Raw genomic sequence first — 19,367 nt, 5'->3', positions numbered from 1 at the left:
TTAATTGTGTGCCTCAACCAATTCAGAAGAAGTCGGGTGTTGGTTGTGATACCTGTTATCAATGTGTTTTTATGTATAAATGTATTTTTCATGTCCATAGTGCATTAATTAGTACGCAGGTTACAAATATATATACCAGATCTCCTTCAACAGCGGGATTGCCGAATTTTTTCACTACTAAAGAGCTATCCCTTTTTACCATGTATGGTGTAGAGACAACTATCGAAGGTCCGTCATAACCAAGATATTTAGCTATCCAACTTTCTGCATCCTTTCCACAATACAGCCCAGTTATATATGCATTCAAAACTCTAAAAAGTATTTGTCCTTGTGAAATGTATGACAAAATTGCAGTCAAGACAAAAAAATAAATAAATTATGAAGCTATTGCTATGACATGGTTTACTCAGGGGCATTGTTTTTATTTGATGTCCGACTCGTCAAATAAAACTCCTGCATCGCGATTTCAATAAACTGGAGCCTGGTCTGTTATTCTTTTGTCATTTAAACTAAAATATCATTGTAAACAAACCTGCATTTTATTAACTTTGAACTTTTGTCGATTGGTGGACATATTGGCAACACTAAAGTTGGCATCCCTGGTGCATCGAGAAGAAGGTTGTCACCATCTGATGATGGTTTGATCAAAACTAATTTTGGTTCCTGTCTGGCAGACAAAAAAGATCCACTCCGTCGTATTACCATCCAGTGTCTGAAAAAAATACATATTATTTTTATCAATAACACCTTTTGTTTCAACTTTTCACTATTCTGATTTGTCAAATATGGAGAGCAAGCAAGATTATGCTTATAATATAAGCAAATTGGGTTTTTATTCAATTTGTGTACTCTGATGCTGACCATACTAAAATTTTATTTTTACATGGGGCCAGTAATACATATTTAATTAATAGCAAGATCAACAACATTTCAACATGAATTTATTTAGAATGTTCAAAAACAAAATTACTGAGAAATTATGTACATAAAAGAATCAGTAATACATTATAGAGATTGGTAGTTGTGTGCTCTAATAGGAACAGTTTTAACAGTCATGCATTGGAAAACTCCTGACTGAATTCAGTCAAAATTCAAAAACCAAAAAAACATCTTATAGTTTTTCATATTGATAGTTTGTCCAAAACAAAATTTAAAATATATATAAATTTAATAATAATTAAAATCTTGACTGAATTCAGTCACACCATTATTCATTGAAACTTTTAAGTACATGAGTTTGTACTGTAGAAATATTTTTACGATATACTGAACACATTTTAAAATTATATCTGACTGAATTCAGTCACATACAGTTATTAGCAAGAATATGAATGTTTTCGCAGCCTTGTTTTCTATATTTCGCACCTCCTTGATTACGTAGCCTTCATAACATACTTCGCTAACAGTTTTTGATTGCATCGCTAAATTGTCTTCAAATTCTGTACGAGCTGTTTTGAGTAATTTGAACTTGAAAAGAAATCCCAGCATTTTTCAGTTGGTTCAAACAAGGATTTGCATAGTCTCACTATAAAAATCCTTGCTTCAAACTAAAAATTAGCAAATGACAATCGAATACCTTACTCAATGTACTTTCGCAGTATAACTATACACTTAATTAATAAGTTCCGTTTATCATGAATGTTGGAATGATAAGCACCTGAAAAGAAAAACTTTTGTCAGAGAGGGAGGATATGTTCATAAGCATAAAAACAAGATGTGGTATGATTGCCAATGAAACAACGATGTGTTATGATTGCTAATGAGACAACTATCCATCATAGTTCAAATGCAGTGAATTTCAGCAACTATAAGCCATCGTATAGCCTTCAACAATAAGCAGAACCATACCTTATAGTCAGCTATAAAAGACCCCGACATGACAAAATTATAAATCAATTCAAACGAAAAAAAAAACAATGGCTCAATATGTAATACCCATTCGTTCATTTTTTTGACTGAAATGAATTAAAATAATTATGAATTATCAAACCTAACAGGATGTATTAATAACTTATAACACAATAGAATGGAACCAGCATGGTGCTGTCATAAATTATATCTAAATAACTTTATAAATTTGATTACGAAATCCATATCAATAAATACAATTTCAAAGTATGCACATGCGCAAGATAACATAAAACACATTTGAACTTACCTGTCTGTAATGTTGTTGTAATGTAATCCTGTAATTGTACATTTAGCCGAGTCAAGATGTATTGGACCACCTGATTTAACAGGAAACTGGTTTATCGATTTAATTGTCCCAATTTTTTCAAACTTTTGAAGTTTTTTACGTCTGCAATAAAATAAAAATGCAATTTTTGCAGAGGAAATTGATACAATGGCAATGAACACAGTGCTATCTGACATGATGTGTGTATCATTTGCCACACACATATATTAAAGACCAAAAAGAACACTTTATAAATATCACGTACGACCTTTATGAAAAGTAAGCCACTATATCTAGTTTTAACGTTATCATCTACTACATAATTGGCATAATTTCACTTCTGTCAGCTTATTTGGGTCAAGACGTCTGGTTAATTTTGCAGATCTAATCTAAATAATTTATTCATCACCAAAATTGTTATGCAGATCTGTAATCTTGTAATAAAACTGCTTTAGATTGGCAAAGATGGCAGACATAACCTTATTTATTACATTAGTTACACGTTGTACCTTTCGAAATTTAATATCAATAAACGTGCATCTATAATATGTATTAGTCGATTTGTATAAGCATTTTGTTTGCAATGTACATTTTGAATTATATTCATTTGTATCGGAATCTCTAGAAGACTGTGTATATTGTGAATTATATTCAATTTATATAGCAGAATATGTAGCGTACTGCTTATAACATGCATAATACATACGTACAGTAGAAGCCTGACGGAAATTGACAGTTCTTCAAAAATGAAGAGAAAATAACATTCTATTTCATATATTTTGAAAACTATTAAATATATGCATAAAATGAGAATTAAGTTTCTATATTATTTAAAGTTTTTTTGCTTGTTTTTGCTTTAAACATTAACTGTTGTGTTTATATTAAAAATAGACTTTTGAAGTGTGTATACCAATGCGCAAAGTGAAGCATTACCACCATTGTAGCTGATGTGTCAGTTGATCTGAATGTGTGAGTTTCATTTGAATCGGGCCATTACTTTTTAGTCTCGCTTACATAGGTATTACTATCAGGCGGTTGCCATGTAAACTATCAATATAAATATTTCGATTGTTATGCGTAATAGGGAACTATATTTGGTATTTGGGTTCCTTAAAACGTGTACATAGTCGTCAGACAGGTTTTACCTGACCTCGACCTCATTTCATGGATCAGTGATCAAGGTTAAAGTTACGGTCCGTTTCTCAGATACTATAAACTATATGTGGTGTATGAAATCATTGTAAGGGATACTTGTCAGTCTGGCAGGTTTTATCTGACAGTGACCTTTTTTTCTTGCTTCATTGGTTAATGTTATGTTTTTGTATTTTGGTCATTTTTACAAATTCTATGAGCAATAGGGCAACAATATTTGTTGTATGGAATGATTGTAAAGTGTACATGTTTGTCTGGCCGGTTTCCTGTTCGACATGTGGCACCCGTCGTGTTGCTCATGTTATTACAAACCCGGTAAATAGTCTAATACAGTAGGTCACATTCATGAAAAGGGAGGTTGATTGTAGTTAAGACGTGAGAAACATATTCGATAGCATCTGTTATTTCATAACGGTCAACCAACTCTTGATGGCGTCCGTAAAATTTACAAAATATTTGATCTCAACTTCAACATATCACTTCATTGTATCTGTTGTATCCTTTATCTCTAGTTCGATGTTGAACGCATCTATCCCATCGAATTTGAGATAAAGGATTCAGTTGAGTCTGTCTCATATCTTGACATACACATCGAAATTGACAATGCGGGTCGGTCCGACTGGACGCTTGTAACGTCACGATCATCAATGCGTTTTCGAAAGTTAACATTCGGTGTAATTAAACAGATATAGCATGTTCTTGAGGGATATTTGCAAAAAATTCCAGTCTTGAGAATGAATTTCCCTCGACTTACGGCTCGCAAAATTTAACATTCTCTCGACTGGTATTTTTCGCAAATACCCCTCCTTAACATGATATATCTGTTTAAAATACCACGGCAGAGAGGGTAAAAAAGGCATATCCTTTTTGCATTTACCCTGGCGGCGTTAACAAATGAACGATATTCATTTGATAACAGTAGATTGGTGAAAAATACACTGGCTATCAAAATGGTGAAGATGAAATCATCCTTTTTGTAAATTTTACGGACCATCAAAAGGTTGACCGTTATTGAATATCCGAAATTTTAACTTTTAAACTTTACCGTTTTTTATTGCTCCACATAGAGGCCATTATTTCAATTTAGTATATTATATCTGGTCCATAATATATTACAATCATTCTAGATTTTATTTGTACTCGGTGATAGCGGGATTAATTTGTGTATTTTGTCAATAAATAAAGGCAACAGTAGTATACCGCTGTTCAAACTCATAAATCCATGGACATTAAAACTGACATTCTCATCTTCGACGTACGTTTTTAAACTTTCCAAGCGTTTAATTGTTGAATGATCTTTAATAACTAAAAGAAGCGTACTGAGTATCACAACACAATATTTTATCCTTAGAAAAAATTCTTATCGGTCGATTCATACTAAGTTTGGGATTCGCCATGACAGTTGACGATCCTCTTCATTTGGTTTTAGCGTTAGCCGCTGCAAGCACAATTAAATATATCGGTGCATCTTTGTGGAAGTTAACGAACCTTTCCAAATATGAGTTTGTATGTAACGTTAGTACATTGGAGCTATATCCTGTTAATTCATGTGGAACAATTTCTCTACAGTCAGCGAACTGTACCAGAGGTGGATTGAAGCATGCTGAGGAAGCATGACGGTGTTACTGACAGGTGAGCGAGATATTTTTTTTTCAAAATTTTCTTGTATGAAAAATGTTTTTCTGTAACAAATCACGATGTCTTGTTTTATGTGTTCAGGCCATGCTCCCCACCAAGGGCACTTGATTGGAATTATAAATATTTGTATTTTTATTCTCATCAAAGATTTTTATTATACTATAGTATACAAATCAGTAATTTTGAAGTTTGTATCAAAAATGATTGCAGGAATATGTGTTTGCTTGTTTCATTAGACAAGTTGAGCTCCTTCTGCATTTAATGTTAAAATAGCTTTGTGAGTTACCATATTCCAAAGAAACAAAGCTTCTATTGCTGTGATTTTTATTTATGCTTTCATACTTTATTTATTGTTTCAGAAAAAGGGAGTAGGTTTGATACCATTAAAACATTGAATCCCGCTGCAAATGTTTGCACCTGTCCTAAGACAGGAATCTGATGTACAGTAGTTGTCGTTTGTTTATGTAATTTATACGTGTTTCTCGTTTCTCGTTTTTTTGTATAGATTAGTCCGTTGGTTTTCCCGTTCTGAAGTTTCCATGTGTAATAAAGCATCCGAAAAATCGCTGGAAAGCAAGAAAATAAATGGTTTTGTGTAGGGAATACAAAAATCCATAATGTGATGCTGCAAGCCAAAGGGAATGGTGTATGGTGTACGCGACACATCGTCTTGATGTGTTGTACCCATGTGCCAAATGTAAAAAGCCTATGTCGAAGGTTAAACAAGTTATGTTCCGGATGAACACTAGAATGTAAGTCAAGTATTTTTAAATTGATTTTCGAAGTTGAGACGATATGCAACTCACCATGTTATAGCAATACACATTCATGCCAAATATAATCCAGATAAAAAGATATGATTCTGAGAGGTTTTATGAAAATAAGAAGAAAAAGAAACCAGAAGTTAAAAGTCAAAGGGAGACATCAAAATGTAAGAAGGTACTAAAGGATCAATTAAAAATCATAAGTGAACAGAAACTTATCAACATTCATTAAAGCACTACACATAACTGAAGATTAAAGAACACAAACACCGTCAAAAACCAAAGGGATAAAATCAGGGGCTCCGAAATATAGGTACTCGGGAACAGGACAATTTTTTTTTACTCTCCCCCTTTTTCCAAAATCCGTTTTTTTTTCGTTGATCCGAAAGAGTAATTGCTGAGTCACAAATGACACCTTTTCGTATTGTTAATGAAATCATACATCTCAATTACTTGTGTAAAAATTTCATAGATTTCTATTTACTTATACTTAAGTTATTGTGCGAAAACCAAGAAAAATGCTTATGTGGGCCCTTTTTTGGCCCCTTATTCCTAAACTATTGGGACCACAACCCCAAAAATTAATCCCAACCTTCCTTTAGTGGTATTAAACTTCCTGTTAAAAATTTATAGAGATCCATTCACTAAAACTAAAGTTATTGTCCGGAAACTAAATGCGTCTTCGGACGACGACGACGCAGACGACGACAACATCATACCATTATACGACGCAAAAAATTTTTTGCGGTCGAATAAAAACTAATATTTTGGGTTAATGATTTTATGTTAACTGCTTACTACATTAAACTGAAATTTATTTTACAAATAAAGCTATACTGCAAGGAAATCGAATTTGAATTGCAGCATTGGAATTTATCAAACAAACAAAAACAAAATGTATTTGCTTGTATCTAATTATAAAAGTTATCTACTTTATTGCAACTTTTTTTCTCGTTAAATTTTAATTTATGATTTTCGATGCAATCTTAAAGGGGCACTAGCTACGAATCATATGAAAAACCTAATGTATAATTTTTTTTGGCTCAACCAGTAATGAAATACAAATAGTGAAATAATAATTCCTTTTTAGTAGCCAATGGGGTTCAATTGTGTCAAAATAAGCAAAAAAAAACCCATGGATTATGAATTATTCACTTGCAAGTGAATAACTCGACCTCATTGAATCCGAATTCATGTGAACTTTAATTTAACCCCTTAGCTTGAGATGGATAACACGTGAATTGTATGTGTAAAGTTATTTAAAGGAAGAGAATGTCAACATTGAAAGTGAAACAAAGGTAAATCATTTGATTGACTGATTCGATCCACAAATAAACATTGTAATACAGGTAAAACGATGATAAACATTTATTTTTTATCTGTAATATGAAATTAAATAGACCTAGAATAATTTAACAGCACGTGTTTGCTTAATCTATTTATATCTTTATTTATGTTTACATCGCTTATATGGTCATCGAATGACTATAGAGGTCAACTCGATAAATAATTAGATGGCGTCTAGATTCAAATACACACGAAACGAAGCTACGTATTTTCATGCCTGTGCCTTGTTTATTGTTTTATTTAGACTTTTAATAGTTTGGGTAAATATTTTACATTGCTATAAATCAAATATGAGAATTTGATTAGAATGGGTGAACATGAATTTGACAGCTAGTGCCCCTTTAAAGCTTGTAATACTATTAAATACCATTGTTTATATATTCATTACGTGTTTTAGTCTGGTATATATGGTCTTGTTTACTGTTTGATTTACAATATTGTTATATTCACCTCGCAAACTTTACTGGGAAGAGACCCTAACATTGAGCCATTGAAAACACTCAGAAAGTAAATTCCAATTTTATAATAACAATTTACATTAATGATTATATAACTTGGTTATGAAAGTTTGTGAATTAAATATTGGTTATTTAACATCGTAAAAGAAATGCCTAATTGCATACACTAAGGAAAGAGGCTTTTGCAACTAAAATAGAAAATCTCCCTTTATATATTTAAATGATATACTTAAATATGTATAGCCGTAGAATTGATAAACAATTGTATACATTTCAGATTTAAAAAGACAAAACCATACGGTGATTCTCCTTTATAAATTTAATTTGGTATGAACACAGCAATAGATAAAGAAGGTATAGTCAAGATTGAGGACCCAGTTTATGTCTTGAGGAAACCAATGGCATAGAATCATAAGATGTACAAAAATATTGACAATGGGGAACAGACTTTTCAGACCGTATTTCTGACATCTAATCAAATGTATTTTTCTGAGATATGCAGACTTATAAATTAAAAGTCTACATTCAATCAAATTTGTAGCGTCTATTTCATCTTCTTTTTGCAACATAATATGTTAATGTTGATTAAAAATTATGAATGTAGTTGAAGTAAGTCAAGTCATGCCATTTAAACATATCCCATAAAGTATGGATCACGGATTGTGAATTATGTAAGATTTTTAAAACGATTATGTGACGAGAAACATTAATTTTGTGTGAATTTGAAGAACTCTAAACTGTAGAATTTTAAAGTGTAATAGGAAAAAATAGTTTTTGTTATGTAATTTCAGAAATAAGGTGGAAGAATTGAGGTTAAGGAACTCTGTGTTTGTGTGTGCTTCAAAGCAAAAAATGTTTATAAAATGTACATAACTTAACATCAGTGTATATGAGTGATTTCAGCTTATATTACAATGCGATATGCATTTGTTAAAACAGTCGAAATAAAACAAAGCACATGTCATTGTTTATTAAGATAAAAAGTAACACAAAAAATTGCATTCCTTTCTCAAAATATGCATATTTTGTTAAAGATATACAATTTTACGATCCAAAATGGTGGAGGCCATCATATTTCAAATATGCCATGGAATACGACGAAACCTGGTACATTGTCTGACGAACAACACTTAGACCACATGGATCTACTGCAAATTTTGAATGCCTTCAAGCAGTAGAGAAGCAGAGGCACCACATAAACCAATCAGTGACCATGTGGTGATTTCAGTCGTTCTTTTTTATAGTCTACAGTAGCTTTTTTAGGTAGTCCATGAGACTTTGCCTATATAGGTCTCTGCCTTGCTTTTAATTTTAAGGAGCAGCTTCACAGTACGAAAAAACGTACAAAGAGGCAATCACAGTTATAAATTTATTAAAAAAAATAAAAGATAACACAATAGACAACAGAAAACAACGAATCGGCAAATAACAGTTCACAGAAAACTTTCGACTGAGCCATAACTCCCAAATCTTATGATAAGTTATTTGTTACTTCAGACGGGTGATCAGTTCTTGTTTACAAGGTCAATCGTTGTGTTGTTTAATTGTAAACTATGCTGGTAAGAAACATTATGGATATTCATAATCGAGGACAGAACATGGGGATTAAGGTTTTTGACACATATAAAACATCAGGGGCCCATCTGTGACAGGAATTATGTAGCGGTCAAGCAAGCTATAAAGATGTCCGCAAAAGTTTCGTAGAGATAACTAAAGAATGACAAACAAGCACCCCAAACTAAAAAAAAACTTGGGGTGATATCAGGTGCTTAGAAGTTACGAGTTCGAAGCTTCTATCATGCATGTTTCCTGACAATCGTTTAGATGGCATCAAACGACCTTCCTTTGTCACTTCAGCTTTCTCTTATAAATTACAATTTTGAAAATCATGAGGAGTCTTGAATCTTTTCGCCTTTGTTCCAGAGATCTCCATTCTAGGTGATTAAGCATCTTGCTTGCACTCGAGTGATTATATTGTTTATTCGTCACATATCTTGCATCTCCAGTTGTTAAATCTCTGTTATGTTGTATGGATCCCATACATGACTGGAGTATTCAGTTATAGCTCATACAAGTGTTTTATATGCATTTTCTTTTACAGAAGAGCAAGTAGATCTGATATACAGGTTTTATTTTTAGAAAGTCGATGGTTCTTTTGGCTTTGTTACATACGCTGTTAAAATGGTCATTCCATTTCATTACGGGTGTGAATGTGCAGTCTAAGTATTAGGCGCTTTTGGTACGTTCTACAGTGTGACTATGTAGCTTATAGGATGTTGCAATGGTATTGTTTTTAACCAATTTCTTGGACTAGCCTGATTTTCTTGTAATAGACATTAGTCCAACAATAAAATCAGGAAATAATTAAAGGTCATAAAAAGCACCAACTCTATATAAAAAAAAAATCAAAAGCAGAAAAACGAAAATATAACCTGTCTGCTTTCTGAGAGAATTTTTTTTTTTATGTATAATATGCTATGTTTTGTTTTCTATATTTCTATGACCAGAAACTATAATACCTAGGTTCAACTTAGTATTCTATTTAACCATACTATGTCCGTTTAAATCTTGTGTGGACAAAACGTGCGTCTGGGTATTAAATCATAAACCCGGTACCTTTAGTTAGCTATTATTTGTATAATAGTCCTATCATGTAATGTTGTCATTTTAATGTTACGTTTAACATTGCAATAAAAGTAGGAGGTTTGGCATGCCACAAAACCAGGTTCTACCCACCATTTTTTTTTTATCAAAATGTCCTGTACTAAGTCAGGAAAATGGCCATTTTTATATTATAGTTCGTTTTTGTATGTGTTACATTTTAATTTTGTGTTTCTGTTGTGTCGTAATTCTCCTCTTATATTTGATATGTTTCCCTCAGTTTTAGTTTGTAACCCAGATTAGTTTTTTCTCAATCGATTTATGAGTTTCGAACAGCGGTATACTACTGTTGTCTTTATTTAAAGCTCAGAAGAGATTATGGTATGTCCTTATTTGGACATCGTGCCGACTCTAAATAATTTTTTCCCATCATTCATTTGTTCATTATTCATTATTAGACAAAAGATACACATATAATTATTTATTAACTTGTGTCGTATGTTAAGTCGTAAACATAACATTATTGTTGTTATTCGAAGAAGTTACAAAATTTTTGGCCTGAGTGCATACTTGTAATCTTGAGTAAGTGACTTCGAGTATTCTATGGTGATTGTTCTACAGTAACATTCCTACTTCCTAATCACATACACTGGGTCACCAACTTTAATTTCACCTTCTATATCAACAGCTGCATTTACTCCAAAACATGGATCAATAGCTTCTGTTATTAGCCTGTAACTGGAAGAAAAATTGCCATTATTTTCATGTACAATAATTTATCTACAAGAAACAAACTCACCATAGATACCGGTACAAGGATTCTAATTTTGTACACAAGACGTGCGTTTTGTCCACAAAAGACTCATTAGAGACACTATATATATCAATCAATGCATTTTAACTATATGTTCCATCCTTGTGGCTAACTATATGTTCCATCTTAGTGGCTGTGTTTGTTAACTGACTGGGGATATACCAAACCTTCATACAGATACATTAAGGATCATTTAACCAAAATTTGCTTGAATTGGTTCAACACTTACAGAGGAGTGATAGCAATAGCTCCCCTGGCCCATGGCCATATCGTTCAAGTGAGCTAAAAAGTACATGTTTAGAATGTAACAATAGTACAGCAGAATTTATAAAGAAACATCGGCATTGACATATTTTAGTGATATGTCTGTTCCTGTAAAAAGTTTCTTTTAAAATATTACAACATTTATCGATGTAGAAATATGTTCTCAGTCTGTGATATCACATAAACATACAACTGGAAATAAGGAAAATAATTTTGAACGCTAATTCAGATCGTTATATATTTACTTACGACTTTAAAGTTTCTAGGGGTTGTCTTTTAGCGTCTTTTTCTCCCGTTCCAGGGTCAACTGTTGTTAAGATGCATCTAAAATGATATATAAATTAATATATTAGTTTGTTTTTAACATTTATTTATTCTGAAACTACTATGTAAAACGTCAAGACATTAGTAATAAATGTATCTGCTATCATGACAAATTCGAAAAAGACCGCCAGATAGGAGCTTAAATTTGTTCTGGAACTTTCAATGCATCATTATACGACAAATTCCAGCTAAGTATGTGCAGTCAATCGCTGTTCTTAGTCTTACGGTGGAGTATGTAGCTCTTTCTATGCAAAGTCCAGCCTAGTCATCCGGTAATCATACACTCACTTGTTTATTTGCATCTAATAATTGTACGATATACTGAAACAGTTAATACAGGGATATCCACTTTTTTCTATGATTAGTTACAATGGACATTGTGCTTGACAATAGTGGAATTAATCATAAACTATACATTCGACCTTCTGACTATGTTTCAGGTGAAGACTTATAAATGGACTATTATCTCTCAAAGCTTACTTTCTAAAAACACGACGGGCACAAAATAATGGGAAACATTCACATGCCCCTTTGATAGTAATCAAAATTATGATAAGAATCATAGTACCTACCTACCACACAAATCCAACAACCTCATGTACACTGAATTCCCTATTTTCATTTCTGCCCAATTGTCCTAAAAAAAACACCAAAACAACGCATGTGTAGCAGTATTTAATAATTTTAACTAAAACATCAAAATCACACTTAACATTTATTAAATGAATCTAGAACTTGTACAATTATTACATCCCAGCTATATACGTTTTTCTCCTTCAGATGTTTTACTTCAAACATTTACTTAATTCTGCCCTCTTTTAGAAAACATAAAGCTGGTAGACATTTATTTCTCGATCTATCGCTCATTTAATTCCATTTCTATTGTTTTAACCTGAAATCAAAGTGGTTTTCTTTACCAAATACAAACTACCTACAACTGGTAGGAAGTGTACCTACTTGTTTCTTGTACCCAAGTTACAACAATTATATGCTACTTATCTTTCCACATCATAAAGAATAATAGTATTCTATAAGTTTGATAAAAGTTTAGGGTGATAATGAATCTTATGTTAAAACTTCATGTACTGCATAATGCAGAAACTCTTTACCTCGTCGTATGGACCACAGCCGTCGATGGTAATATTCGGTCTAAATCTTGTCATTGTTACTTTCTTCTCTAGTCTTGTATTGAGATCGTCTAAAGATGCTTGTGATAATATCATATAAGCACCGAAATCGGCAAATGTACTCTGAAAATTGTATAAGTAAAACATTTCTCAATGGTATGGTTTATTTTTATCAATAAGATATGCAATTGCCATTTGAACAGCGGTATACTACTGTTGCCTTTATTTAAAGTGATCAGATATACGCATATGCATTCTTTAAGTTAATTTAGTTTAAGCGTGTAATGTTTTTCGCCTTTAAAAATGTCGTTACAAAAGACCATTCTATCTTGAAAAAATCATAGTGAGAAAGCCCATATAGTTATATAGAATTTTTGGTTTGTGTGTTTGGAAGAAATTGCAGTGAGTAGGTTTGGTGTGAGCATAGTCCATTACAATTAAATAATTGTGGTGTAAAATACAGATTTGAAAGAGAAAAAAAAAACAGTTTGTAATGTAGACACACATTTAAATAACATCAATTTCTCGTTCGTTTCAAATCATTGACATGTCTGATGTATAACTACCACAACTAGCTTCCAATATATAATTCTTAATTTTACGACTGATATAATCACAAAGGGTCAAATGATGGTGGTTCTGCACGTAAAACTGGTTTAACCATGCCAAATTTAATTTTGTGATTGCTGTTATCTTTTTGCATGTCCATAGTACAATTTAATGAGTACGCATGTTACACACATATGCTATAACAAATATATATATACCAGATCTCCTTCAACAGCGGGATTGCCAAACTCTTTAAATACTAAAGAGCTATCCCTCTTTTCCATGGATGGTGTTGACACAACTATCGAAGGACCGTCATAACCAAGATATTTAGCTATCCAACTTTCTGCATCCTCTCCGCAATATAAACCAGTTATATATTCGTCCCAAACTCTGAAACGTGTGTGTATACGTTAAAGTCAGAAATGCTCGATATTTAACACATGAATGTTAGACACAAAAAAAATGACAAAAAACTAATGACGCTAGTATTACTTTTAATAGTTAACAAGGTACATTCCTTCTAATTGTATGTCCGACTCGTCAAATTAAACTAAGCATCATGATTTCAAATTTTGATTTTTTTTTTTACTAAAAACTAATTGCAAACATACCTGCATTTTATCAACTTTGAACTTTTCTCGATGGGTGGACATTTTGGCAAGACTAAAGTTGGCATCCCTGGTGCATCGAGAAGTAGATTGTCACCTTCTGATGATGGTTTAATCAAAACCAGTTTTGGTTCCTTTCGGGCAGACAAAAATGCTCCATCTCGTCGTATAACCATCCAGTGTCTGAAAACGAAAAACATATTCATTTTCAATGTTTTCTATATTTCGAAACAGGTTAATTGCGAAGCCGTCAAAACATACTTCGCCAGCAGTTTTTATTTGCATCGCTAAATGGTATTCAAATTCTGCAGGTATGTTTTTTTAGTAATAAGAACTTTCTAAAAAATTCCCGTTTTTTTTCAGTTACTTCAAACAAGATTTTTCCTAGTCTCACTATACAAATCCTTGCTTCAAACTATAAATTAGCAAACTGATGTTCATCGCAATAAAATACCCGAGTGAATGTACTTCCGCTGTATATAAACTGTTCACTAAATCCCAAAGTCTACCAAGCCAAGAAGAACTATTAAAAGGACAAACCCATACCTTTCCTTAAAGGTAGCTTGTTAGGTTGCTGTAAAAGTCTTGTTGTCAAATAAAACGTTATGGTGGAAGCACACGTTTATATCAAATCTCTGTTCTATGTTGAGTTTTATTACCAGTATATAATTCCTCATGTACATTTTTTTAAAGTGATATGCTTAGTTTATGATTGGTTACCTGAGACGTTACTGCAAACAGGTGCATATCGAACTATTTAAAGAGATAAATGTACCCCAATACATATTTTCGAACATCCTGGCACTTTAAATTTCTAGGAAAATATACCAACGGAAAATACAATTAGTTTTTAGAAAAATAAAATACCCGAGTGAATGTACTTCCGCTGTATATAAACTGTTCACTAAATCCCAAAGTCTACCAAGCCAAGAAGAACTATTAAAAGGACAAACCCATAACTTTTCTTAAAGGTAGCTTGTTAGGTTGCTGTAAAAGTCTTGTTGTCAAATAAAACTTTATGGTGGAAGCACACGTTTATATCAAATCTCTGTTCTATGTTGAGTTTTATTACCAGTATATAATTCCTCATGTACATTTTTATTTAAAGTGATATGCTTAGTTTATGATTGGTTACCTGAGACGTTACTGCAAACAGGTGCATATCGAACTATTTAAAGAGATAAATGTACCCCAATACATATTTTCGAACATCCTGGCACTTTAAATTTCTAGGAAAATATACCAACGGAAAATACAAATCAGGGAACTGCAATTTAACAATAAGAAATAAAAAGTCGTTCCGTTTATCATAAATATTTGGTATGATGAGTACCACGTAAATGCTTGATAACAAGGTTTTAAAATGACGTTGGTCAGTTTTCACGTGAGGGTGGAAGTTCATAAATATCAAATAAAAAAGATGTGGTATGATTGTCAATGGATGTGGTATATGATTGTTATTGAGACAAATATCCAAATTAACAACTATATGCCATCGTATGGCTTTCAAAATAAAAAAGAAATCTATGCCTAATATAGTAAACTATTCAAATGAAAACAACAACGGCCTGATTTACGAAAAACAATAAACGAAAAACAAAAACGACTGATTTGCAGGTTCCTGACTTTGGACAATCACATGTATAATTTGTCATACCCAATTTTATTTTCTCTGAGTCGTTTAAATCACTCGAAACTAGGTGAGACATGCACAGAAGAGCTAGATATGTATTATAATATAGAAAATTGAATATTTTAATCAACAACAAAAAATAATATCTGTATCATATATCCAAGCGCCTGTTGTTATACCTAATGGGATATGCTTTCTACTATGCTCGCTGCTGTTGAAGCTATCGAACCGATCTTTACATATCAAAACATCAAAATCTATTTACACATCGGAGGATGGACCCGTAACATCGTGAAAGGAACAAACACTTCGCTTCAGCCTACGGATAAAAGACCTTTAACAGAATTCATCTTATTTGTAAAGTAGTACATGGACCAAAGACAATAAAGGGATATGCATTTCGATTTTCGTTTTAGAAAAATAGAGGATGGAAAAGACAACAACCGGCCTTAGAGAAGAGAACAGTCAACAGACACCAATGGATCTTCTACGCAGCGATCGAGAAATTCCAGCACCAAAAGCCACCTTCAGCTGGTCCCTAAACAATAACGCATACTAGTTCAGATAAATGGACGCAACATTAAACTCCGAAACATACAAATGACTAAATAAATAAAACACATCAGACTTACAAAGGCTAGATGTTTCTCACTTGGTATAGGCGCATACAAGAAAACCTAGAGGTATTGAAAAATTTTGCTATTTATATTAATAAATATTTTGAACTGAGAAAACTATCAATATAGTATAGATATTGTTTTATTAAAGATGTTGAGAATATTTGCCTGTTAATAATAAATATATTGTTACGCCTTTTTATGTATATGGCTCTGATCTGGTTGTAGACTAACATCTAAGAAATTATAGTTCAATTCATGTTTATGATTTGTTTCATTATTGTAACAATTATAAAAATCATTGTAATAATAAATTGCTTTGCTCTTCATGGGCCCTTTAATTGGAATAAAAATATCTTATCATACATTCGGTGGTATTCAACATGTTTCTTGAGACCTTAACACTCCCCTATTATATAACTAGCCAACGTGGAATAAAAAAACAAACACACATCAATACGTAAACAGAAAAAAACTAAGCTAAATGACATGAATTAACAAAGGACTGCCGAGTATATAGTAGTGGACATGCCATATCTAGGCCTCAATTAAACTGATCGAAAAATAATGACTTCATCGTATGAAAATCAACCTCGATCTCTCCACGGTAAGCATGGTGAAGTGGTTTACGTTCATGCCATCATATATCATACGATAGGATAAAACCCGTATCATTCCAACCCGTTGAACTTGGTGGTTTTGGAATAATTGTGTGTATACATTAAAGTTTGAGTCACATTTTTTTAATTTTCAAAGCAATTTTGATGCCAATACCGTGTTGTTTTTTTCAGCTTATAAACAATTCACTGTAAATAGTTATACATAATGTTTTAGACCTTGACCTGTTGACATTCATTTCGCAAAGAATATGCGTGTCAGAAACTTTATCTTTCCTTCTAAAAAATACTGTTGTAATCATCTTGACCTTTGCCAAATTTGGTTTCAGGTGTATATGATCCTATCAATTGGTATTGAATTTCATCAAAATAGTTATGGTCTCTTAACAGTTGTGTTTTAAGAGGGGCTGGTGGTATTCAGTAGAGATGTAAATATATTTATATGGTGATGCCCTATAAAATTGTTTATTTTCATTCACAGCCCTTTAAAATATTATTTGTGTTCCTGTTATATTTTCTGAAAAGATCTCCTGTTTAGAAAAGTTGATCAGATTTTATATCTATTTTTCACCATTGCACTATTACGTAAATACAAAGACTTTTGATATTGATATATCTGTTTTTTATTCACATACATTGTATTTAAAAATGCAAGTGAACATTATATATTATGACAGTGTAGGGGACAGTGTAGGTATTCTATAGTGACATCTTATCTATTTATTTCTGATGCATTGCATATATATGCCTTTAATGGAGTAAATAAGATAAGATAAAATATGACAATATAACTTTATTAGCATTAACACGTTTACAATAAATGGATATGGCAACAAAATACAGATTAAACTACAATAACGTATGTGCAATGAAGGATTGGTCGTGGATAAAAATATTTAAAAAAAACATATAAATTATTAAATAAAGAAATCAACTGACAAGTACCTTTTGATAATGAGTTTTTTTTCACAAACAAGCATTCGTTCAAATAGCTCACAACAATTTTAATACTGGTGTGGAATTCCTAAGTAGAACTGATATATAAGCAAGTTAATTATGACAGTTATATAAAAAGGAAGCTAATTTGTTCTTCAATAGAACATTATCTCACTTTTTAATTAATGAGGTTAATTATAATAAGATAAACATTATAAAAGAAAATGTAATATATACAAGATATGAATATATACATATATATCCTTCAGCAAACACGTTTAGTTTGCTTTGTTTATCTTTTAGTCTCTGCCGCTATTCTCAGTGCCTCACAAGGTGGCACGGTAGTATTTGCATTCCAGAATTTGGTTGCTCTTTTGTGTACCCTACTTAGGTAAATGTATCTAAACAGTGTGATTGGACAAAAAATACAGTATCAACTGAACATACTTTCCCAAACTGAGGGATGAATCAGGTGTAGAAAAACATGAAATAATTTTACATACAGATGAAAATGAATTTTTGAGAATTTTTTTAAATTTTGCATTCACTGCACCATAACAGACCTAAAAGTACTGTGGCCTTAGGTTTTTTAAAAGTAGCAAAAAAAGTAAACGGTCATGATACATATTCAATTTCATTTCTGAATAGTAAAATGAAAGTACTTCAGTTTACTGTGGATGTAGAATGTTTTGCAGTGTTAGAAAGTGGTGAAAATTCTAAAAAGGCTATCATTATCCCTTATGGGCAAGGAAATACTACCGTGCCACCACAAAGTATTAACAAAATTCTATAAATAAATTACTATAAATTTCATTACGAAATCCAAATCCAAATCAATAAATGCAATTTAAAAGTATGAACACGTGCAAGATAATATGAATAAATAAATTTCAACTTACCTATCAGTAATGTTGTTGTAATGTAATCCTGTAATTGTACATTGTGCCGTGTCAAGGTGTATTGGACCACCAGATTTAACAGGAAACTGGTTCATTGATTTAATTATCCCAATTTGTTCAAACCTTTGGAGTTTTTTACGTCTACAATAAGCTAAAAATGCAATTTTTGCCGAGGTAATTGATAAAAAGGCAATGAATACGGAGCCATCTGACATGATGTGTGTATCATTTGCATCAAATACGTTAAAGACCGAAAAGAACACTTTATAAATATCACGGACGACCTTTCAAAGCGAAAAGTAAGCCACAATGTTAAAGCGTTATTACACAACTGGCCTAATTTCACTTCTGTCTGACATAGATGTCTATGATCTGCATGTGATCACATGACTGCTTATACATTTGGTTTACGGTGTTTGGTTTACAGATTTAATCTAAATAATTCGAGTATCCATCACCTAACTTATAATTATCATCAGAACTCTATTTATAATACATGTCATACAAGGGAAATAGTACACAATCATGAACTTTTTATTATGCAGTTTGGTAATCTTGTAATAAAACTGATTAAATTAAATCATTTAGATTGGTATCGATGACAGACGTAATACCTTTAACCTCGATGCATATTTTTGCAATAATGTAAATACACTGTTCATTTACATTATGAAATGTTGTTCTGTATATTATCATGTGATTTGTAATGGAGGACACTAATATTAGTTGTCTAATAAAGAATCTGAATATGAACATATTCTGAATGTAGGCCTATAGATAGTTTGTTTTTAAAAGCATTCTTTTTTACACTGCACATTTTGAATTATGTTCAATTTATGT

General features: G+C 32.0%; 2 protein-coding genes across 4 annotated transcripts in view; both read right to left on the bottom strand.

The window, feature by feature from the left end:
• The window catches only part of LOC139517007 (mitochondrial amidoxime-reducing component 1-like), a 47,226-nt gene extending 44,728 nt beyond the window's left edge, over positions 1-2,498 (bottom strand). Inside the window, exons 1-3 of one of the 2 annotated variants that reach the window (XM_071307545.1) lie at positions 2,159-2,498; positions 533-712; positions 137-311 (exon numbers count right to left, since the gene is read on the bottom strand). In XM_071307545.1, the coding sequence (XP_071163646.1) occupies positions 137-311; positions 533-712; positions 2,159-2,400 (597 nt within the window). In that variant the 5' untranslated portion in view covers positions 2,401-2,498. The remainder of the gene's footprint in view (positions 1-136; positions 312-532; positions 713-2,158) is intronic. The other variant, XM_071307544.1, reaches the window with a different exon arrangement.
• An 8,104-nt stretch (positions 2,499-10,602) lies between these two features.
• Positions 10,603-18,929, bottom strand: LOC139517009 (mitochondrial amidoxime reducing component 2-like). 2 transcript variants are annotated; one of them, XR_011663070.1, is made up of 7 exons: positions 18,528-18,859; positions 13,829-14,008; positions 13,433-13,607; positions 12,648-12,788; positions 12,115-12,175; positions 11,464-11,538; positions 10,603-10,874 (listed from the first exon to the last, which is right to left on the bottom strand). XR_011663070.1 is itself a non-coding variant. In XM_071307548.1 (7 exons), exons 1-7 carry the CDS (start codon positions 18,740-18,742, stop codon positions 10,766-10,768), a joined length of 960 nt encoding a protein of 319 aa, XP_071163649.1. In that variant the 5' UTR covers positions 18,743-18,929; the 3' UTR covers positions 10,603-10,765. The 2 variants fall into 2 exon arrangements, 1 of the variants encoding a protein (XP_071163649.1); XM_071307548.1 differs by having other exon boundaries at positions 12,111-12,175; positions 18,528-18,929.
• Positions 18,930-19,367: the final 438 nt, after the last annotated feature.

Source organism: Mytilus edulis, chromosome 3, assembly GCF_963676685.1.
Source record: "Mytilus edulis chromosome 3, xbMytEdul2.2, whole genome shotgun sequence".
In the NCBI taxonomy this organism is placed as follows: Eukaryota; Metazoa; Mollusca; class Bivalvia; order Mytilida; family Mytilidae; genus Mytilus; species Mytilus edulis.
This window is presented reverse-complemented; position numbering and strand designations above follow the sequence as displayed.

Coding starts and splice junctions, on each gene's coding strand:
- LOC139517009 (XM_071307548.1), bottom strand. CDS start 18,742: ATGTCAGATGGCTCCGTATTCATTGCCTTTTTATCAATTACCTCGGCA. Junction 13,608..13,828: donor TCAAAGTTGATAAAATGCAG/GTATGTTTGCAA, acceptor CACACGTTTCAG/AGTTTGGGACGAATATATAA. Junction 12,176..12,647: donor GCTGTGGTCCATACGACGAG/GTAAAGAGTTTC, acceptor TGTTTTTTTTAG/GACAATTGGGCAGAAATGAA.